The sequence below is a fragment of the Hyla sarda genome, chromosome 1, assembly GCF_029499605.1.
Source record: "Hyla sarda isolate aHylSar1 chromosome 1, aHylSar1.hap1, whole genome shotgun sequence".
Taxonomy (NCBI): domain Eukaryota; kingdom Metazoa; phylum Chordata; class Amphibia; order Anura; family Hylidae; genus Hyla; species Hyla sarda.
In genome coordinates this window covers 559166190-559190880 of record NC_079189.1, presented here as the reverse complement: position 1 = coordinate 559190880, position 24691 = coordinate 559166190, and the positions used below count along the sequence as shown (strand labels likewise).

At 43.6% G+C, this 24691-nt stretch overlaps 1 protein-coding gene and 1 pseudogene across 1 annotated transcript in view; one reads left to right on the top strand and one right to left on the bottom strand.

Annotated features, from left to right (window-relative positions):
- MTREX (Mtr4 exosome RNA helicase) overlaps positions 1-24691 on the bottom strand; it is a 94355-nt gene that overhangs the window by 29568 nt on the left and 40096 nt on the right. Inside the window, exons 9-18 of the mRNA XM_056542470.1 lie at positions 22174-22272; positions 19915-20017; positions 18710-18841; positions 18480-18559; positions 17797-17907; positions 17269-17370; positions 17067-17192; positions 5410-5560; positions 4454-4626; positions 1117-1185 (exon numbers count right to left, since the gene is read on the bottom strand). Of these exons, the coding sequence (XP_056398445.1) occupies positions 1117-1185; positions 4454-4626; positions 5410-5560; positions 17067-17192; positions 17269-17370; positions 17797-17907; positions 18480-18559; positions 18710-18841; positions 19915-20017; positions 22174-22272 (1146 nt within the window). The remainder of the gene's footprint in view (positions 1-1116; positions 1186-4453; positions 4627-5409; positions 5561-17066; positions 17193-17268; positions 17371-17796; positions 17908-18479; positions 18560-18709; positions 18842-19914; positions 20018-22173; positions 22273-24691) is intronic.
- LOC130343674 (U2 spliceosomal RNA) lies at positions 10031-10173 on the top strand (annotated as a pseudogene).

Below are 24691 nucleotides of genomic sequence, written 5' to 3'. Positions count from 1 at the left end.
AGCATACAAAATGACTTGTCTCAGATTTTTCCCAGCTTTTAATGCGGCCGAGACCTGACTAGTCAGCTGATGACAGGAGCCTGTCTGCTTCAATGGGTGGAGGGATCAATCTGGAACTAATGCAACAGCTGAAGGCACCCTGATTGAAAACCACAGGTCTTTTGTTTCAATGGGTGGGGTGGCTGATGTGTGGGAGGGAGGAAAAGGGAATTGTGGGATTTGTAGTCAAAAAAAGAAAAGTCAAAACAGGAAATACAAGTTCACAAAAAGCTAGCCACAGTGTTATGGTAATCTCACAAGATAGTTATTTAGCCCCAAGACAAGCACAAATCCTTCTTAAGCATGTCCATTACTGTCTGCCAGGTACGTACTAAAATCACCTTATGGTGGATAACCCCTTTAAGGGAGATAAGCTTCTGTCTCCAGCATTTAGACAGGACAGGTGTAAATTCCCCTCCTGCCATTGAGAACACATGCATACTTAGGCAAACCAAGCGTGCATGGTGAGGATGAAACAAATAGGTGTTGACTGAGCAGCTCTGGAAGATGTATGGTCACCATTAGAAAATAATTGCTAAACTCCCAACAAACAGGAATGCATATGCTTGAAAAATTTAATTACTTTCCAATCACTAATCTATTCCCTACCACTAGGGTACACCAATTGAAGAAGGACGGAGGTACAACCTCTTGGACCCCTAGTGTTTAACATTAAAGGGGTGGCCTGACGTCACAAGTGGGCATGGCCGACCGCCGCAACATGCACACAGCCTTCGGAATGCTGGCCAGTGCAGTATCCCTTTAAAGTGATGCAGAGCTGGGCTATCGCTACAGCCCCACTCCGAAGATATTCCTGCACAGCGCTGCTCTTGGCCACCAAGTTGTGCAGGGAACTGCAGCCAGCCCCATTTACTGGGACCACTGTGCAAGGAAAGAGCAGTGAAGGGATGCAGCGCAGATATACTAGTGCTGCATCCACTTTATTGTTTGGATTGTAGGGGTCCCAGAGGTTGATCAAAGTGATGGAATATACAAGCAATATGCCTTCACATTACAAGATGTGAATCCCTGCCTAATGTATGACTACATAAGTAAGTATGTGAACCCTTAACGGACCTTTACATTTGACTTCTTGGAAAAGTTGACCACTACACCCCATCCAAAATCATCCTCTTCATTCTTAACCTGTAAAACACCAGAAACATGACATTAACTGTAGCTTCATATGACAAAGCAGCAAACAGATGTACTAAGTAACATTTCTGCAAGGGGCATGGGGTGAAACAAGATCATGTTTAATACAGGGCTCAGAAGCAATAAAACTGTTCATTATGAAGTCTTCTGTCAGAACCTGTGAATAAATAAATAAATAAATGACTAATGGAAAAGCCATAAAATCACACTCCAACTGGCAGAGAAACAGAGGGTGACAGCATTTATTGTGAAAATGCCCGGGCAGCAGCTGCTTGGCTTAGGCATAGCATGCCACAAAACATGTGTAATATAGCAAGCATGAGAAATACTACGAGTGGGGAATGGTATAATAACTGACTTCTGGGACCACCACAGATCCTGAAATGAATGGAGCAGACGTCCCTTCAGCTTTTCTTTAGGGATAGGGGGATAAGTGTCAGATCACGTGGGGTCCCAGTGGTTTCTTAACCAAAGAGTCTCAAACTATTGCAAAACTACAACACCCAGCATGCTCGGACAGCCAAAGGATGTCGAAGCATAAAGAGAATTGTAGTTTTTAAACAGCTGGAGGCACACTGGTTGAGAAACACTGAGGGGGAGATTTATAAAAACCGGTGCAGAGGGAAAAATCTTGCCCAGTTGCCCATAGCAACCAATTATTTTGCAAAGGCCTTGTTCAAAATGGAAAGCAATCTGACTGGTTGATATGGGCAACTGGGCAGCTTTTCCTCTGCACAAGTTTTGATACATCTCCCCCTCAATCTATAGAGATTGTTTTTCTAAATTTGACAACCCCTTTAAAAAAGGGGGTACTCCGCCCCTAGACATCTTATCCCCTATCCAAAGAATATGGGATATTATATCTGATCGCGGGGCTTCGCCCTCTGACCCCCCCCCCCCCCCACCCCAAGATCTCAGTGCAGCACCCGGTGTTCCGAACATTATGTTCAGAACGATTGGTGTGGGCGATTGTGGTCGTGTCTACTACTGATTGTCTAACATGAGATCACAGTTGGCTAAGCACTTTAACCCCTTAAGGACCAGGCCATTTTACACCTTAAGGCCGGGAGCATTTTTTGCAATTCTGAGTTTTTACATTTGGAAGACACCAGAGGGCTTCAAAGTTCAGCAGCAATTTTTACATTTTTCACAAAATTTTCAAACTCACTTTTTTTCAGTGACCAGTTCAGTTTGAAGTGGATTTGAAGGGTCTTCATCTTAGAAATACCCCACAAATGACCCCATTATAAAAACTGCATCCCCCAAAGTATTCAAAATGACATTCAGTAAGTGTTTTAACCCTTTAGGTGTTTCACAGGAATAGCAGCAAAGTGAAGGAGAAAATTCACAATCTTCATTTTTTACACTCGCATGTTCTTGTAGACCCAATTTTTGAATTTTTACAAGGGGTAAAAAGGAGAATATTTTTACTTGTATTTGAAACCCAATTTTTCTCGAGTAAGGACATACCTCATATGTCTATGTTAATTGTAGACAGGAAATTGTAGGAAGAAGCGACAAATGGTTTTTGGGGGGCATGTCACCTTTAGGAAGCCCCTATGGTGTCAGAACAGAAAAAAAAAAAAAAAACCCACATGGCATACCATTTTGGAAACTAGAACCCTCGGGGAACGTAACAAGGGGTAATGTGAACCTTAATACCCCCACAGGTGTTTCACGACGTTTGCATATGTAAAAAAATTTTTTTTTACTTAAAATGCTTGGTTTCCCAAAAAGTTTACATTTTAAAAAAGGGTAATGGCAGAAAATACCCCCCAAAATTTGTAACACAATTTCTCGTACGGTGATACCCCATATGTAACCCTAAACTGTTGCCTTGAAATACAACAGGGCTCCAAAGCGAAAGAGCGCCATGGGCATTTGAGGCCTAAATTAGGGACTTGCATAGGGGTGGACATAGGGGAATTCTACGCCAGTAATTCCCAAACAGGGTGCCTCCAGCTGTTGTAAAACTCCCAGCATGCCTGGACAGTCAGTGGCTATCTGGCAATACTGGGAGTAGTTTTGCAACAGCTGGAGGCTCTGTTTTGGAAACAGTGGCGTACCAGACATTTTTCATTTTTATTGGGGAGGGGAGCATGTGTATATGTAGTGTTTTTTACTTTTTATTTTATTTTGTATTAGTGTAGTGTAGTGTTTTTAGGGTACAGTCACACGGGCGGGGGTTCACAGTAGTTTCTTGCTGGCAGTTTAAGCTGCGGCAGAAAATTTGCCACAGCTCAAACTTGCAGCCGGATACTTACTGTAAACCTCCGCCCATGTGAGTGTACCCTGTACATTCACATTTGGGGGGGGGAGAAACATCCAGCTGTTGCAAAACTACAACTCCCAGCATGTACGGTCTATCAGTGCATGCTGGGAGTTGTAGTTTTGCAACAGCTGGAGGCACACTGGTTGTGAAACACCGAGTTTGGTAACAAACTCAGTGTTTTGCAACCAGTGTGCCTTCAGTTTTTGCAAAAGCTACAACCCCCAGCATGTACAGACAGTGGAAGGGCATGCTGGGACTTGTAGTTATGCAACACATGGAGACACACTTAACTCAGTGTTTCACAACCAGTGCGCCTTCAGCTGTTGCAAAACTACAACTCTCAGCAGTCACCGACAGCCAACGGGCATGCTGGGAGTTGTAATTATGCAACCAGCAGATGCACCACTACAACTCCCAGCATGCACTTTAGCTGATTGGGAGTTGTAGTTATACAACAGCTGAAGGTACACTTTTCCATAGAAAAAATGTGCCTCCAGCTGTTGCAAAGCTATAAGTCGCAGCATGCCCATAAGGGAATGCTGGGAGTTGTGGTGGTCTGCCTCCTGCTGTTGCATAACTACAGCTCCCAGCATGCCCCTTTTGCATGCTGGGAGCTGTTGCTAAGCAACAGCAGGAGGCTGTCACTCAGCCAACTGATTATCCACGCCGCTGCAGGTCAGTCCCTCGCCGCCGCCGCTCCTGGGGCCCCGATCCCAACAGGGACGCCGGGGATCGAGGTCCCCAGCTGACGGGGTCCTCCTCCCACACCCGATCATGTCCTCCGGAAGAGGGGGGGATTGGGTTGCGGGAGTGACACCCGCAGTAGGTGCCGACGAATCAAGGCGATCGTGAGGTGAGGTGCCACCTCACCCCTGCTGGAGACCCGATTGACCCGGAATCCGCCGCAGATTGCTGGGCGATCTGCGGCCATCGTCGACATGGGGGGTGGGTCATCATGACAGCTCAGTGCAGAATTTACAGCCTTACCTTAACCAGACGCCCAGGCTGCAGAAATGGGAGGCAATACTTGGGCTTGTGGATGTAATCTTCTATCTCTTTAGAGAGTTTAGCAAGCTGCTGGCGAATTTTGTAATAGGTTACGACACTTTCCTCATTCGTAATCTGAATACTGTTATATTGTTCCTCCAATTTCTTCACCTCTGTAAATTACGTAAGTGTGAGAAGAGGTTAAGTGTTATCTGGGCAATAAAAGCAGTAATGGTATATCACGTTACATCTGTTCTTAAAAGGAGATCCCTATTGTAGCACTGTTTCAGTTTTGTGCGGAACCAGAGCTGGACTGCAACATGAAACAGGTTTGCTGTCAAGAAACACTCCACCAGTACAATGAGGAGAGGGCTGCAGTCTTTTACCCTCTCAGGTTATGTTTACACAGGGGGGACATTCCCCTGAATGCGGAGCTCCAGCATAATATGCCGGCACTAGGATGGCTCAGACTACAATGCATTCTGCGCGGTGTGCGCAGAAAGAATAGAGACAACTTGAATTTCTGAGCCAGATGTTTCTGGCGCAGAAATTCTGCTATGTGAACAGCGCTGCAGAATACATTGAAACTAATGGGACTCTGCTGCTGCAGAACCTCCATGCAAAATTCCCACAGAAATTCTTCCACGTGAACGTAGCCCTAGGCTATGTTCACAAGGTGGTAATTCTGTTTTTCTGCTGGAATTACATGCAGAAAAGCAAAATGTGGGTTTTCTGCAGATTCGCGGAATTTGCACAGAACTTAAGCTAAATTTCGGTGTCGAATTCAGTCCCATTAACTTCAATAACGCTCTGAACAGAATTCCGCAAAATTTAAAGAGACATGTCTTCCCACGGAATTCCGCTCGGAAATTGCACCGTGTGAACATACCCTTCGTGTGAAACTGGATTATGGGAGGGGGGGCAGAAATTTCAATAGCTCAGGCTACATTACTTACTCTCCGCTACTCCAGGAATGGCTCTATAGTGCTGGAACTGATAGAAGGATTTCTCCAGCATGTATTCAGGGTTAATTTCCTCCACACGCAGCAGGTTCAGTACCATGTTATAGGTGAGGTGGAAAGCACTGTTGAGCGGATCTGCAGATCCCTGAGAAAACATTAGGTTACTATTTAAGCATGGAAAAAAACATCAATTACATATGGAACAGGAAGCTATATTATGTAGAAGCATTTTATTATGAATATTTCTGATGCTTTTTATGCTTCCCCTCAATTATTCATTTATACAACATTTTGAAATTCCAGTTTCAACTTTGGAGAACACACAATAGGATGACATTCCTGTTTTCTGCAGCTCACTTGTCAGCTTTCCTAACAAGATTGGGACATGGTCAGAGGAGGCCTAAATAGTAAGGTTATGTTCACACCACAGAAGGTTTACATGGAAAATCTGTGGACATTCTGCATACTGCAGGCGCCGGCATTAGGACCGCACAAGAATGCGCTCTCTCAGACAGTTATGCATTCCGTGCATTAACAGGTTCATACTTTCTGCAGACACGGAAATCTAAGATGTTTCTGGCAGGAAAATCCCACTGTGTACACAGCGCAGCAGAATCCCATTGAATTCAACGGGACTCCGCTGCAGCGAAATTATGATGTGTGAACATAGCCTAACACTCCAGAAGAATATAGTAGATCCAAAAGAAACACGTCAAACATCTTTTTTTGTGTTTGTTTTCTGCTCTCTGCATTATAAGAAGATACCTGGTTTGACAAGGATACCCTTCTACACAGAATATGAACACTATGTTTAGCCAAAACAGGTGGCACATTGATCCTGTCACTTTCTAATCTGTGAGGCGGGGGTGAACTTTATTACTGTTTGGAAACTAATAGTTTGACATTTTACTTTTACCATCAACTCCAAGTCACTGTAGCAGCTATAAAAAGCACGGAATGAAAAAACACTGCAATGGAATAGATTTTTCTTATAATCCCAAATCTAACAATGTCCACACGCAGCAAATTTGCAGCAAACAACCACTGAAAATCCTTATCTTACATCTTAGAGGGGTAGTCAGCTGCTCAGCGTTTGGAACAAACTGTTCTGAACACTGGAGCCTGCACAGGGAGCTCGTGACATCATAACCCCGCCCCTTCATGATGTCAAGCCCAGCCCCCTCAACGCAAGTCTATGACAACCATCCATAGACTTGCATTGAGAGGGTGGAGAGTGATGTCATGAGGGGGGCGGGGCTATGACATCACAAGCTCCTGGTGCAGGCTCCAGTGTTTAGAACAGTTTGATCCAAACGCTGAGCAGCAGAGTACCCATTTAATGTGGTTCATTTTAGAATAGGTGCATGTATGTGTATAAACCAAATTCAGTTTTTTTTTTTTTTTTTTTAATGCAGTTTACTGCAACAAATCTGCCATGTGTGATCACACTCTAATATCTGAACATTTGCAAAGTTACAGTCCAGAGCATTCCTAGATATTCAGGGATTTGTAATTCATGTTAGTATACGTAGTGCTCTTACTAGGAAGACATGTAAATTTGAAGTAAGAATTTCCCAAATCATTCTTTGATTCATTTAGTCTTGTAAACCTGACTTTCCATGCGTTCAGATTCTCCCGAAATAGTGTAGAATGAGCAGTCTCGTTTTAGATTTTTTCAGGGGGTCTCAACACTTGGAAAGTGGAATTACTTTTACAAGATTAAATAAAGAGATGGCAAAATTATTAGATTTGGATTCTTACTGTAGATTTGCTCAACTCTAGTGACCCACATTACATTACCAGCATAAAATATAGACCTAGCTAATATTTCTGTCAAGGATTTCCATGGTTTTACTTATTGGAGCAGAACAAATCCCCCCATTGTCCGACCTGCTGCAGACTACACCTCACAGATGCTGTTGACTATAATGGGTTCGGTTTCCAGTCATTTTACCGGACAAAATAGCTCAACATGCGGCACCATTTTCTCTGAGATTTTTTAATTAGTTTGCTATGGGGGCTTCCAACATAGATGTTAACAGTACCTAACCTGTCTATACATGGCTAAGAGTACAAAACTAAATCCCACATACAGCAAAGGTCCTCTGCCCTAGGCTAAATTAGATAGATTTTCTGGACTAGTAGATGGGTCTGTATTAGTCATAGACAGATATGAAGTTCCACTATACCAGAAAGCCTCAAATTCGACTTTAATCAACAGGAAACTTCTGTTTTCCTGACAGATGAAGGGGGGTCCGGACATCAGAGAAGCCTGTTGGCATTTGGTTTTGAAAGCATGAGCCATCTCAGGGATATGCTTTGCTTTATGGCTTAGCATTTGGAGCCCAGCACACAGTGTGACTGTATCCACATTTACTGCGTCTCACTGGTTAATATCAGAAATTACATTAATTTCCTTTATCAGGAAATAAGTAGAGCCAAGAATATCCTGCAAGACGGCTGATGTCTATCTAAGAGCTGCAGCCTTTACCATTTATCTACAGGGACCAAACCGTTTCCATCCCTGAACAGAGATCTTTGCTTCTGTTATACTGAGGTGGGGATATGTAACACAACCATAGATCATCACATAAACTGAAGTTATTTGTTTGCAGAGAACTCCTTTACATTGGGGCAGATTTACACACAGGTCCTCCGATAATTGGGAGAAGTAAATTACTCCTTATTAAGAGCAGCAAACTCCTTAATAAATCCGTCTGTGGCTGTGCTCCATATACTTCAGCTACCATTTACACCACATTTCTGGCATAAATTTAAGTCAATTTGGAAGACAACATCCCCTTTATGTTATGACGCTATGAAGTTGCAAATTTCTGCACAAAATGAGTTTTTTGCCCAAAAAAGTTCAACTTTTTGATGGCAGAAATATAATGCTGATAATTTCTCCTGCACTGACTTGATAAATTTCCAGGAGGAACAACAAAGGGACAATACAACACAGAGTACCAAGATAAGATGCCTCAGGAATTGTTACGTTTTTTTTTTTTTTTAAAGTTAAGATAGAAAGCATCATACATGGAGAACATATTTTACTCATAGGATAGGGTCCCTGTAAATACACCATTTAACCTTCTGGGGGGGAAAAAAAAAAGCATTATTTTGCCTTTTAGTTGTTCAACAAAATGTAACTTTCGAAATTTCAGAGAATCCATGAATTCTTAATTCCCCAAAAAGGTTTGTAATGCACAGAGTGTCATGTTCACAGAGCATCTTAAGTCAAATAAAGTTGGAATTCCCCTTAAAAATAATAATAATAATACTAATGAGTCCTGGTAAACATTATCAATCTGTCCACATTAGGTTAAGCAGGTCATTGTTTCTTGGGCCACGCTGACATCTGTGTCAGAGCGTCAGGCGCTTCATCATAGACTCCATTCATGATAGTAAGACGGAGCCTTATAGGTATATGAAGTTAACCACTTGAGTCCACCTATTGGAGACTTGCTGTCACTACACAATTCCCTCCTGCAGCTTGGAATCCAGTGAGCTTTTCATTATAGAAAGGAAGTAACAAAACTAGATAGAACTCTTGCACAAGCCATCATAAAAAGTGTACATTTTTTTCCCGATTTTACGCTTGTTTCTCAGGACACCAAAGCAGTATAATCTGTACCTGATAACTTCTCAGAAAGGCAAAAAAAATAAATAAATAAAAGACAGCGGGGGCTGATGAAAACGTAGGCCCATTAAATTAAAACACATTCTAAGACTCAATGTAACAGGCATCCATCCAGACATCTGAAAGCGATAAAAGTTCACCACACAAGGACTTCAATAGCAGCCTGGATTCAATGTTAACTGTGTGTGCCGAGAGTTACAGGAGGAATTCTACTTTAATGAAGTATATGGAGTTTAGTATTCACACTCTGAAGTGGGTGCCCTAATGCCGAAAAGAGGGACACAGCAGGGACAGACTATTTACATAAGCACATGATTTATGCAGATGAACCCTGACCAACCCGGCCAGCGACAATCCAACCGTCCATCGGCACAACACATCTGCTAAATCCCCATGTATTAAAATGGATGTGCAGGATGAGAAAGTAGAGGCTGCGTGCTACCAAAAACAGCTTCAATACCGCAAGCAACCTGTGTACAAGTGTGGCACTATTAGAAGCCCATCACAAGCCCTTCTCCAAAAGGAGAGAGGCCCAGAATAAACCAAACCTTTCACCTCCGGGCCAAAAGGCACCTGCAAGGTTCCAGGTACAATGTCCCTTTTTGCCGAAGCTCCTCCTGGCGAACAAGCGGGCACTTTTGCACCTCGGCTCTTACTATACCTTAGGGCAAGGTCCAGCAGGAACAGGTCTCATAAGGAATAGTTGTTTCTCTCCACAGCCATCCCTGGTACACTTGTCCCACTGTGTGATTCCCCATCCTGACTTGGTGGTCTTCCACACCAACTAACAGGAAAGGTAATACACTATCTTAGCCAAAAGGCCGAGAAGCAAGAAATCTCATTGAGGTTTCCTGCACATCAGGTGGCTATGTGCAAAGCAGTCCCCTATTTGGTGTGTGGATTTATAGGTTTCTCAGAAATCAGACACCTTCCAATCTCAGGGTCATGTAACATCCAATGGAACAACATTAATTAAGTGATTCTCGGCCTTTTGGCTAAGATCAAGTGTAGTATCTGTTCTTATCAGTTTAATGCTAGTGGGGATGGGTGCTGCATGGAGGGCGTTCCTGGGCTGGTTCTGAGGAATCAGCTTGACGGCTGCCCCAATGTGACCTCCGGGTCTCGCCATGAGGCTGAGAGGGTCTAGAGTCAAGTGGTGACCCCGAGGTGCCGAAACTGACTGGGAGAATGGACTCACTGAGTTGAAGCTCGGGCACCATGATCTCTTCACCTTTGTGGCTCTCGCCTCTTGATTCCCGGCCTTCTGGCTAGGATCAGAGAAATTTTTATAGATCCGGCCGGATGTCCGGGCAGTATATCTGCACACATTCACATTTCTTTTTGTCTCACCGTGTCACTTTTTGCGTGTTGTGTGTCCACAGGATTTGTCAGGATGCGGTAGCCCTTCTGGGTGTCCCTCCTGGCGGTCTAGGGGAGGTGTGTGTGGCCATTAGGTTCCGCACCTCCCTGCAAACACCCTGGGTACTCCTGCTTTGGCCGGAGGGGGATGCCGGGAGCATTTGTGGTCCCTTAGAAGCTTCGGCGAAAAGGGACATCGAACCTGGAACCTCGCAGGTACCTTTTGGTCTGGTGGTGAAGAGTAAGGTTTGTTGGGGGGCTTCTCTCCTATCGGAAAAGGGCTTGCGATAGACCGCATCCTCTGTGCACGTTTTTTTTTTAGTGTAACACGTTTGCACTTTTTCTTGCACTTTAGGTGATTCGAGAGCACGTTCCTCGGCTCTTAGATAAATCTGTTCTAAACTGTTAGAAGAAAGCAGCCATGTTTTTCTAAACCTATAAACCCTGTTAATACCTCTCCACAGATATGAGTTGGCCTTTAGTTTATTACCAGATTGGTAAACTATAGAACCTTCTACAACCATATGGCTCCTGTGAGATGTATATAAATAGGTCAAGCTTTCCACCTTTAAATAGTTGGAAATTTGAGTTACTTTCTTAATACAATGCTCAATGTAAGTTATAGTACAAGTCTGTATACAAAACAGGGGTGCTTCATAAATCCACCAGCTTCAGAGCCCAAATCTCCCAGCATTTCTTGCATGGAGTTTGCACTGGTAACATGCAAAAGTGTAGTGCAATATGAGAGCTCAGCTAAGGTCCCATTCACATTATCATGTTTTTAGGGCTCCGTTGGGCTGTTTGTCAGCATCCTGTCTAACAAGGTTGTGAAGTATTGCCGGATGTTTTGCCAAGAGAACTATAGTCTTTAAAGGGGTACGCCGGTGAAAAACAATTTTTTTTTAAATCAACTGGTGCCAGAAAGTTATACAGATTTGTAAATTACTTCTATTTAAAAAATCTTAATCCTTCCTGTACTTATTAGCTGATGAATACTACAGCGGAAATTCTTTTCTTTTTAGCTGTCAGCTGACACCTCTGTCCATTTTATGAACTGTCCCAAACAGCATATGTTTGCTATGGGGATTTCCTTTTACCCTGGACAGTTCCTAAAATGGACAGAGATGTCAGCAGAGAGCACTGTGCTCATGATGTCAGTAGACAGCTCTGTGTTTCAAACGGAACAGAATTTCCACAGTAGTATTCAGCAGCTAGTAAGTACAGGAAGGATTAAGATTTTTTAATAGAATTTACAAATCTGTTTAACTTTCTGGCACCTGTTGATTTTAAAAAATAAAAAATGTTTTCACCGGAGTACACCTTTAATAAACAGTCTGCAACTACCTTCAGTCAATTATTTTTCCACTGTACGTTAGAGCTGGGCGATATGACCAAATATGTGTATGACGGTATTTTTGTAACTTATGGCGGTTCCACGGTATATAACGGTATTTCTTTCACCCCCCCAAATCATGTGACCCACCAGCGCTGTTCTGCTCCCCCCCCCAATTATCAGCCCAGCGGGGTACTACTCACATGTCACCCACAAGCACTGCCCTCCTCCTCTTTGTTGCGGTCCGCCGGCGCTGGGACTCAATACTGTACGCCAGTGGTCTCCAACCTGCGTACCTCCAGTTGTTGCAAAACTACAACTCCCAGCATGCCCGGACAGCCGTTATAGTTTTACAACAGCTGGAGGTCCACAGGTTGGAGACCACTGCTGTATGCTGTATCCCTATGCCCGGGCTGCAAAAGATAAACAAAATAAACTTTAAACTACATCGGCCTCACGCTGTTCCTGGTGACTGGAACGTTGGACAGTCGTCAGCCTATCACCTGCCCGAGCGATGTTCCGCCTCGGCCAGTGATAGGCTGAGCCCACTCATGTAAGGAGCTCTGGCCGGCCGGTGATAGGCTGACGGCTGTCCAACGTTCCAGACCCCAGGAACAGCGTGAGGCCGACGTAGGAATGTTAAAGTTTATTTTGTTTATCTTTTGCAGCCCGGGCATAGGGATACAGCAGTGGTCTCAAACCTGCGGACCTCCAGCTGTTGCAAAACTACAACTCCCAGCATGCCCGGACAGCCGTTGGCGTACAGTATAGAGTTCAAGCGCCCGCTGCCCGCAACAAAGAGGAGGTGGGCAGTGCTTGCGGGTGACATATGTGAGCAGTACCCTGCTGGGCTGATAATTTGGGGGGGGGGAGCAGAACAGTGCTGGCGGGTCACATATGATTAGTTCCCCGATGTGTGGACAGCGCTGCGCTGGGCTCAAAATTCATTCCCGAGGGGGAGGGGCCAAACCGGTATTGTGGTATGGGAAAAATTCATATCGTGCAGCACAAAAATTTCAGTATTCGGTATGAACCGGTATACCGCCCAGCACTACTGTACGTGCGATATTTTAAAAACACAGTTCAGTTTTTGAGTTCTGCACAAACATAGACAGAAAAAGACCACATGCGGACCAACGAAGTCTATGGGACTATTAACAAAACAACAGGTTATACATCACTTTTTTGTCACAGGAAGCCTGACAAAGGTTACATACTTTTCAGGGCTAAGATGTTAGGGGAGTGACTATTGACATGCTTGCTGATTGTTCCTTCTAAACAACAGAAATAAGAATTCAGCTCTGTACTAGAATACTACATTTTAATAAAAAAAAAAAAATTATATATATATATATATATATATATATATATATATATATATATATATACATACATACACATACATATATACACACACACACACACACGTGGCGCTGTTTATTTAAGTGATTTTTCGCATTCACTGTAAACCCTATAAAGAGAAAAACTGAAGAAAAGAGCTTAAATGTTTTTCTGTGTATTCAATTCCCAAATAATCTTAGGTTCACATATGGCTTTGTGAAGATTAACCTATACGTTCAAGCTCTGCCAATTCTGCCGACTAGGCTTGAACATCTATTATTACAGATGTCTGCTTTTGTGGTATTTGGTTTTAAAGATCCATGTACTTCACAATTTCATTGCTTTAAGTGTTAAAGAAAAAGCCATAAAGTTCCCACTAAAGTGAAAGACGATTACAGGATTAAGGAGGCAAAAGGGTAAGGAGTGAGGTTCACACATGGATGCTGCGGTAGTGATTCACACACCATCAACCTGTTGGCAGGGCCTGGATTCCTGCCCAAAGGTTATGCCAACAACAATGTTGTCACAGATTGTGGAAAATGAAAAAAAAAAAAAAAAGAAAAGCTGACTACAGGCCGAGACAGAAAATACCACTTCACTAGAAGAAAAAATGCCGTTATAAAGCACCTGATGTAGAGAAGGATGTTAAGTCACCATGCAGACACTAAGAGGACGGATAATTCTCTTGTTCCATCTGCATGAGCTGGGATTACAAGACTGCTAGAAATCACAGCACAATTCTGCACCATTCACAGCAGCCCATGTCCCAGCTGAGCCCACAATCGGATTTGCCTACACATGCATTCACAATACTTACATAAAACACAGTGATCAATGCAAAACCAGGCAGATCTATACAGTGACCCCCCCGACCTACGATGGCCCCGACATATCAAATCGACATTCGATGGCCTCTCAGAGGCCATCGCATGTCGATGTCAGCATCGACATACGATGCTTTTTTATGTCGGGGCCATTGCATTAAGTGCTATTCGGCAGCGCAAAATGCTTAAGCTGCTGCCGGATAGCAGCTTAATGTTCCCCGTGTGGTGCGGTGAGTATTACATACCCCTTCACGATGCTCCGGGGTGCCCTTCGGGTCCAGCGCTGGTCCTCCGGTGTCTTCTCGGCCCTCTCCGGTGACGTCACTACGCTGTTGCGCACGCTGTCCAGTCATCCAATAGGAACGGCGTACGCAGCAGTGTAACGACATCGCTACGCAGGCCCAGTAAGGCCTTGTGGAAGACAGCGGAGGACCGAAGAAGACCAGGAGAGCCCAGCGGAGGCCCGGGGTCACCATCAGGAGCGGCGGGGACAATATCGGGAGCGATGGGACATTGAGTTCCTGAACGCTGTGTGCAGGCTTCCGTGTTCACGCCCGCCCCTTCGTTACGTCATGCCCAGTCATGTGACGTCAGTCCCGCCCCCTCAATGCAAGTCTATGTGACGGGGCGTGACGTTACAAGGAGGCGGGCCTGAACGCTGAATCCCGCACACAGCGTCCAGGAACTCAATGTTCCAGTGTGAGGTGGAATTTTGCAGATGCTGGGGAGCAGAGTAACCCTTTAAAGGTGTTGTGCAGCAAAAAGTAAACTTATCCCCTATCCACAGCAAATCAACTTTCTCCTCTTTGTGTTAACCTAACCACAGGGAGGAGGTTACAAACTAGCTAAGATTGTGGAAATGGGGGAGAGAATCCTTTAAGGACAGCTCACTCAGGCTGTGGATAGAGGTTAAAGCAGGCAAGTCTGCAAGGGAGAAGAGGGATACAGCTGCAATATCTTTAAATGGGCACTGTCCGATATAAAAACTTTTGATATGTTGTAAAGCATGCAAAACCTATAGGTTTTGCAATTGCTTTCATAAAAAATTCAGTATTTCATACTGAAAGAGCCAGTCAAACAACTGCCCCCCCTGCCTGCTTGGACACATACTCATCCTGCTGTGTCCATACGTCATGGACACACTGCCTCCCTGCCTCCTAGGATAATTACCAGCCTGGCTGTGTCCACTCGTCATCACCTAAATCATGAACCCACTTCATGATTGACAGGTCTGCAGATCTAAAGCTGCTGTGATCGGCTCCCTCACTGTGTGTTTACTTCATGTGTGAGGAGAATGGGGGAGGGGCGGGAGTTTGTTTTAAAAGTTTCCCTCCATGAATATACGTGTGTGCGGAGATATATCTATGTGTGTAAATCTGTGTTGTCTAGGTAATGTGAATGTGTGTGAATAAATGAAGTCAATGTGTATGAGTAATACAGGGGGACTACAATCATATGCCTCCAGCTGTTGCCAAACTTCAACTCCCAGCATGCCTGCACAGCCAAATTATGTGTGGGCATGCTGGGAGTTGTAGTTTTGCAACAGTAGGAGAAACACAGCCTGCAGCAACACTGCTGTAAATCCAAGTTTTACCAATCATATGCCTCCAACTTTAGCAAAACTACAACTCAAAGGATGTGTGGGCATGCTGGGAGCTGTAGCTTTGCAAAAGCTGTAAGCACACAGTGTATGTGTGTGTGTATAGCATAACACCAGAAAGGAAAGGGTTACCGATGCTCACTCCCAAGACCAGTGACTGAGGAGGGTGAGTGAGGAGTAGTGGTTATCACCTGAGGAGAAGAAAGGGACCCGCCCCCCTGCTTCTGGTCGACAACATTAAGGTAATTAAGAAATAAAGCCAATTCTGAGAGAAAGATAGGTCATAGACACAAAAATGATATGTACAAGATCAGGATGAGATTTTTAGTTTTTTTTGGGGTGAAAGAAAAGGCTTCTGATTGGCTCAATGCACAGGACACTCACCAGAGGAAAACAAAGTCCCAAAACGTGTGTTAGGGGGTGTGTTCGATCGCACTGGATTTATCAATCACAACCTATGAAAAACCAAGGCAAATGTGAGGCTGCCTCAGAAATGTACACCATTTCGGAGCTGGCATAGATTTCTACAATTTACACCTGCTAGCAGGCCATACCCCCCTCTACACTAAGCAACTGGGCACGCACAGCACAGATCAGCAAAAAGTTTAAATTTTTTGCGCAAACCAGGGGGTTTAGTTGACCTGCTCCACAGGCAGACCTTATTAAATTCCCTCGCAAAGTGTTTGGCTAAATTCTTGCTCACAGAGTTATAGAGCTTGCAAGAAGAAAAAAGCGCGCAGGTAAATGCTGCTCGTCCAGATGGTTTCAGTGATTACTGTGGGACTTATCTGGACCCCAACAATTAAAACTTCTGACAGGTCTCCATGACGTGAATGAAATAACATTAATCAGCGATGGTGCTGCAGCGCTTAATGTGGTATTACTTCTCCTCCTTACAGGTAACGCCTTTAGGAACTACAGCACCATCACTTGTTTTACCAGAACGGCAATCTCCCTGCAGGTAATTACAACAACCAAATCAACTAAATGGAAGTGCAAGTAAAAAGTGTTCACACAAAAAACATGCACGAGCATGCGGTCCATCACAAGCCCTTCTCAAAAAGGAGAGAGGCCCCCAATAAACCAAACCTTTCACCTCCAGGCCAAAAGGCACCTGCAAGGTTCCAGGTACAATGTCCCCTTTTACCAAAGCTCCTAAGGGACCGAAAGTGCTCCTGGCGAACAAGCGGGCACTTTTGCACTTCGGCTCTTACTATACCTTAGGGCAAGGTCCAGCAGGAACAGGTCTCCTAAGGAATAGTTGTTGCTCTCCACAGCCATCCCTGGTACACATGTCCCACTGTGTTATTCCCCATCCTGACTTGGTGGTCTTCCACACCAACCAACAGGAAAGGTACTACACTACCTTAGCCAAAAGGCCGAGAAGCAAGAAGTCTTGCTGAGGTTTCCTGCACATCAGGTGGCTATGCGCAAAGCAGTCCCCTATTTGATGTGTGGATTTATAGGTTTCTCAGAAATCAGACACCTTCCAATCTCAGGGTCATGTAACATCCAATGGAACAACATTAAGTGAAGAGGAATAGAGCAGGTTACCTTCAGCAGTTGTTTGCCAACTGTGGGGCTCATTTTCTCATCTACCATTAGAATTACTATTCCTCTTTCATCCATACCACGTCGCCCGGCACGTCCAGACATCTGAATATATTCCCCTGAAGAAATCTAGCAGGAAAGAACAGCAAATTACTAAATAATTATGTTTAAAATAAAAATGAACAAAAGCAAAAAGATGACTCACCCATCGAAAATCTTTGCCATCGAACTTCCTAGCACTTGTGAATAATACAGTCCTGGCTGGCATGTTTATACCCATAGCAAACGTCTCTGTGGCAAATAAAGCCTGTGGAGAAATAGATTTAATTAAGAACTAAGAACACTATTACTTAAGAATTAAGAACACTATCTGTGTGCACTATTTCTGTCTATTATATTTTTCACCAGTTTTCCCCTCTGCAGACTCTCTCTCCTGCACCCTTATAGATCTACAGCACAACCTCAGAAGCAGCAACAGAATGGAGGATACTATAGAGCAGTACTGAGCAGTGTAAGCTGTGAATCCATTGCCATGTTAAGAACCCTTTTCTAGGTCGTCTGTCTCTCTAGCTACTTCCTCTCAATCCCGAACAATTCTTCATACACCTTAACGATAATGATACATAAATCACAGGATGCCTACTGTTGGTACAATCACTAGTAAGCTATGTTCAGTTTCCCTGCGGGGCCATCCCAGGGTAATGTTTATCTTACGTTGTTCCAAAATGTTTACCTTAAGTAAACCTTCAGAGAAGAGAATCTCTATGGTTTCTTTGAGAATAGGTAGCAGGCCTCCATGATGTATTCCGATACCTCTCTTGAGAAGAGGCAGAACATGCTCCACCTATGGAAATAACAGGAATTCTCAATATATAGAACTGCTAAAATCTTTACTCAAACCTATTAACAGCCTGGCTGGAATACAGCCACCATTCTGAACCCCTTCTTAATTTAACTAGAAATTTCAGATGCAGCAATGTAAGAAGAGCATCATTTATTGGAACATTTGCTTAAATTCCAGTGATGAGTCATTCTGAGTAGAGCCAAAAAGGGCTTATGGTGGAATGAGGCTCAGAGACTCAATAGTAGGAGATCAAACTGATGTGAGTGTTAACTCTATGATCCCACAGAGGAGTCTTCAAGAGATGGCCCCTTTAACTCTGGTGCAATGTAAGAGCAGGGTTTATTCCCAATGATGGGGGTCTCTGAAAAGCATTAAAGAGGTATTCCTCTATGTGGACATTATGGCATATCAACGGGATGCGTCACACATGCCTCGATTCGTTGCAGGTTTCTTGTGCCCAGTATCGGGTGAGCTTTTTTTTTCTTGTGTATTTTTTCTTATTTACACTTAGTACGTAGTTACTTCTTAGGGATTAACATTCCAAATAACAGACATTAAAAACCAGAACAGACCTGTGGGAGCTTCTTGTCCTCATCAGACAAACAATCTATGGCATTATTGAAAACTTCTTCCACCATCTTCTTCTCCTCATCTGGAGGCAAGAATGGACAATAAAATAAGCAGATTGTCAGATCCTTCATCTGAATCAGAAACGATACACAACTCCCCCCCCCCCCCCACCACCCCACTAAAACATGCAAGGCACAGCCAAATCCTGAATACGGAGGAGGCCCAATAGTACCAGAGTTAAAGTCCAGCTTGGACATCTGTAGTGCATATGCCTCGCACTCTTTCTTGCTGAAGCTAAATATAATGACTGGCTGGAAGTTCCGTTCCATGATCATCTTCACAATCTTGAACACATTAGATGGACCTGAAAGCACAAAGACGATGAAGGGATTAGGAGGAGTACAGGTGAAAGATTAGACTACTCCTAGGAAGAAGATTTAAAAAAAAAAAAAAAAAAAAAAACACATTCTGAAATATACTTAGTATATTACAGCTGTTTTCAGAGTCTTGTATAGAAATTATTATGGTGATGGACAGTAAAAATAAAAAAAAAATATTTAAAATAAAAATAAAATTGCCCTGGTTTCACTCAGCTCCGTCCAACAAACCACTTGGTACAGAACCTGCCTAATCAGCCAATCACTGGTCACAGCAACGTCCTGTCCTGTGAATGACTGGCTGAGTCGGCAGGTCCTGTACAGAGCTCTCATTTTGGAAGCAGGAAGACGACCGGGGGACTGGACGGAGCCAAAAACAGGAGTTACAAGGAATGGTGCTAGGTAAAGGTTTTATTTTTTACAGATCACAGCACTATATTTACTTTTATACAAGCACCAGAATACTCCTCTTTACTATACTTTTAGTCGGTACACCAGTACCACTCAATTTTTTTTTAAAGTTTTCTCCTTTTTTAATTTGTTTTCTTGGTTATTTCTGTCCATGGGAAAGCTGGATAATAACTAATATGGCCACCACTACTTGTCTCCTAAGGACTGTCACCGACATCTACATAGGATATAATAAAGAACATTACTAGGAGCAAGTAATGTTCAGAACTCTAGAGGCAGATGAATTTTAAAAAAGTTTTTACGGTCACCCAGCTATTCCAGGGAAATTTGGACAATTTTTTTTTTTTTTGTCAACATTGCGACATGCAACAACAACACGACATTCCTCAAAATTTTAATTTGTTGGACATTTGGATGCAAACAACTTTGCCAGCATTAACCTCAAGGCTTGTCGTATGTGACTGACCTGGGACTATGCAATTTTAAATAAATAATTATTTTTTTTTTTTTTTAAACAGCCAACAGCATCTGTATTAGTTAAACAAAACAGTACAAATATTGTTATTGCGCATTTTGGGTGAAATGTCCTGTCTTGCAAAACATGTTACCATTTAGCCCTAGATATTAGAAGAGAAATCAACATTTGTACCTTTAGTTCCTCCTTTTCGTCCCCTTTGATCACCCTTGGCCAGCTCCCCAGAATCTCTTAGAACCTGCATAGCTGTATTAAAATTGTCTTCTCGGAAATCCCCCTTAAAAGAAATATAGAGCAGTTTATTAACTACCAGTGTGCTAGAATTATACATTGCACAGTAGCCAACAAAAGTATTAAAACCACCTGCCTATTATTGTGACCGTTGAAATTCTTTTAAACATTCTAATGGATTCTATTAAACAGAAAGTGTATTTGCTGCTAAGAGCCGCAGACCCCACTGGATAGCTGTTAGGGTATAAATTAGGGCTGCACGATATATTGCAAAAGCAATCGAATCGCGATTTTTGCTTTTTGAGATATAGCGATACGGCCCCCCTGGGAATACATGCGATTATCTGCTCGGGCTGGCTCCCGTGGAGGTGGGCCGGCCAGAGCAGATAAAATCTAAATACTAAAAGTCAGTATTTCCCAACCAGGGGGCCTCCAGTTGTTGCAAAACTACAACTCCAAGCATGCCCAGACCAGCAAAGGCTGTCCAGGCATGCTGGGAGTAGTAGTTTCACAACAGCTGGAGGCAACCTGCTAGGAAAACACTGAGTTAAGGGCGCAGGGAGAAGAAAAAAAACCTTCTGCTCACCTAGTCCCGGTCCCTGCAGATACAGGCAGTAGGACCTTTCCCTATTCAGCAAATCACTGGCCGCAGTGGTGTCACGCCAGTGATTGGCTGATGGGGAAAGGTCTTGTCCTGCAGCAATACAATAGGTTTCCCGGTCCCGCGGAAGATTTGAAATTCGCCAGGAAACCCAGTGCATTGCTGCAGTACAAAAATACAAGAATGTGACAAGGGAGGGGGGAGGAGAATGCGACAAGGGGGGGGGGGGGAGAATGCGACAAGGGGGGAGGAGAATGCGACAAGGGGGGGAGAATGCACGGAGGGGAGGAGAATGCGACAAGGGGGGAGAAGAATGCGACAAGGGGGGGGGGAGAAGAATGCGACAAGGGGGGGGGGGGGAGAATGTGACAAGGGGGGAGGAGATGTGAAATAGGCGGTGGGCATAAAATGGTTAGGTAGATGTGAAATGGAGGCGATCGGACATGAAATGGGGGGATTTCACCATTTATATCGCATTGCATATAGAAATCGCAATATTCTGTCCCAAAATCGCAATCGCACATTTTCCCCATATCGTGCAGCCCTAGTATAAATGCAAACTCTACCTTTCCTACAGGTGATGGTAGTTGCTAAATCACCTTTTTATTTCTCACTCATGAGTCAAGGGGGCAGAGCTGCTCAAGTGCCACAGCCTAGTACGCCTCCTTGCCTGCCCTTACCTCCCTTTATTGATGTACAGAGCTCTTCCTTTGGGCAAAGCACCAGGACTTCACAATACGGTGGTCTAGATCGCACCTATGTATCTGCACTGTTGTGCACGTGGGAACAGTATTTTATGACTACAACCCTAGTGAGGATTACGTTACGACATCTAATATATACATGCTTATGCTTTAGATTACAATTTAAAAAGTAGAGCTAGGGGAACATATGTATTCAAACTGTGGTTTAATGTCACTAGGCATTTTTCTGTACCTGGGACTACCCCTCACATTTTTTGTATTCATTGACTTGAATTAAACAAATTTTAGAATTTTTGTACAACTGATCATTTAATAAAGGCAAAAATATTGTGAATTGTTTTGTGTATAGACATTTCTTTGCCGGTTGGTTATGTCTTTATGACGTCAAAAGTCTAGGTGAATGACAGAGGCTTAAAAAAACCTGTTAGGTCCCTGGGACACCATACAGCAGCCCCAAGTCCCTGACAGATTAATAGAATGGCGTTCTGATGTTATATCTTCTACAGCAGTGGTCTTCAACCTGCAGACCTCCAGATGTTGCAAAACTACAACTCCCAGCATGCCCGGACAGCCGATGGCTGTCCGGGCATGCTGGGAGTTGTAGTTTTGCAACATCTGGAGGTCCGCAGGTTGAAAACAGTGATAAAGACAGCTTAGATCAATGTTCACTCACACGTGTGCCGTACAGTCCTCTCCAAACTATGTTCAGCACATTGAAAACGATGGATCTGGCCGGGACACACTGCCGTATACACTGGAATTCTGTTCTACTGGGCTGCACATGTACCCAACACCATTTGCATGAAATTAAATATGAATATTGTTTCTCGGTGTTGATGTTCTGACTGTTCAAAGTAAACTTATAAACCCATATAAAGTCCAGTTAAAACAACTCACATTTTCATCGACAACAAGATGCAGTCCATCGCCTCCTGCTGGGAATATATAATGTTGTAGTGGAGTAGGACGATAGTCTGTGTAGATGACGTGACAAGGCTGGCAAAAAAAATAAAAATAATAAATTAAATAAAACACTGAAAATTTAGACCAGGAACATGAAAAGATCAAATACAACTAGTCAATTGCAATAAATAAGATTAAACTCTATATTTTCACTTATTTATCTCTTACCCAAAACCTGCTCTGTATTGAAGAAACAAACTAAGCAAGAACACTGATAAAGCAGTTTTCAAGCTGTCACTCTACAGCTGTTTCAAAACTACAATTCAGTTGGCTGCCCGGGTAGGTTGTTAGTGTTACAATTGGAGAGCCACATGTTGAAAACCACTGCTTTTGCATGAGTAGCTAGTACTGTAGCATATCTATCTATCAGATCTATCTATCTATATATATTAGCGCCACCTATTGGTTTCACATATCTACAGCAGCCTAAAAGACTCAAAACAGTACAAGTCAAGAAAAAGGAGCGCCACCTATTGGATTTACATATTTGCAGCATCCTTTAACGATGCTATAGGAAACAATTTTCCAGTTGAAATGCTAAATAGAATAAACGCCACCTGGTTTCACATTAAAGAAGAAAAGACTCACTGTAACGAACGCCATCTATTGGACTCACACGACTGCGGCTGCCAAAACACACACTGGAAGAAGCGCCACCCATCGGGCTCACATGACGGCATCAGCCAAATATTCACTAAGGGCGCCACCTGTTGGTTTTGAAGTCTGCTATTATGTTAGAGTAGGAAACATCACGTGATCACTGCAGTAATGCACATGAACGTTGACCGTCTACGGCGCAAACCATCACTAAACGCCAGGAGCTTCTCTGTAGACCACGGTACAGCTCCGTGCCGATAACATCGGTCTTATCTCTCGTCGGCGAGCACGGGCTCGTTCCCAGTGTGCACTGTATAGTTCTCGATACGGTCGCGTAAGTGGCATCCCATATAGTTTTTTTTTTCTTATAAAAAAATTAATAAAAAAAAAAACTCAACAGAAACAGTAAGCGCCACCTATTGGTTTCGAGCAGCGCAGCCAAAAGAGGTATTACAAACAGTAAACATCGCCATCTGTTGGTCTGATGCAACTACAACATCTTAAAAAAAACACACACACAAAAAAAACACAACAATGAGCGCCACCTATCGGGTTACCATGACTGCAGCAACCTACAGACTTCCTTTACAATTGAACGCCACCTATCGGGCTTAGGCTGCATTGACAACACGATTCGGGGATACAGTGATCCGAAAAAACACAAGTCCTGAAATCAAGCGAAATAAACAGACCCGGCGGGAGAATGTGAAGACCGGCTGCCGTACCCTCGAATCGAGTAGCCTCACAGAGCTTCAGAACATGCTACTTAATGATCGCCAACTGTAGTATTCACATGACTGCTGCAGAATGAGAATATTCTTCTGAGCGCCACCTATTGGAAACACATAACGTCATGTGCTCACTACACAACTGAGCACCATCTACTGCAGAGTATTCCAAACAGTGTGTCTCCAGCAAAACCACAACCCTCCGCATGCCCAGACATTTTTTTTTTGTTTTAGCTAAAACCTGGTGTAGGTCATAATTTAAATATGAAGAACAGATACTTTACATCATTTACTTGAATCCACATCTAGTGGACCTGCTGCAGAGACGCAACAAAACATGTTTAAGAGCAGCCTAAAACAAACTATAGAATTGGACGCCATCTATTGGGCTAACATGAGGATAACAGCATAGCATAAAAGCAAAACTTAGCGCCACCTACTGGTTCTCATGACTTCAGCAAGCTGAAAGCTCACTATACAACTGAGCGCCATCTATTGTTGAGTTTACATGAATGCAACAGCCTGAAAATGTATATTTCAGCGCCATCTACTGGCTCACATAACCTCAGTGAACAAAATATTCACTTTGAAATAAAGCGCCACCTATTGGGCAGCTAGATAAAAACTTTCCATTAATGCGCCATCTATTGGGTTAACATGCTCTCAGCAGCTTAACCCTACTCAACTGGTCGCCATCTATTGGGTTCACAAGAGTAACTGCATTAAAAAAAAATGCACAGAGACACAGACAGACAGACAGAGACAGACAGAGACAGACAGACAGACAGAGACAGACAGAGACAGACAGAGACAGACAGAGACACAGACACAGAGACAGACAGAGACACAGACACAGAGACACAGACACAGAGACACAGACAGACAGACAGACAGAGACACAGACACAGAGACACAGACAGACAGACACAGACAGAGACACAGACAGACAGACACAGACAGAGACACAGACAGAGACACAGACAGACAGACACAGACAGAGACACAGACAGAGACACAGACAGAGACACAGAGAGACACAGACAGAGACACAGAGAGACACAGACAGAGACACAGACAGAGACACAGACAGAGACACAGACAGAGACACAGACAGAGACACAGACAGA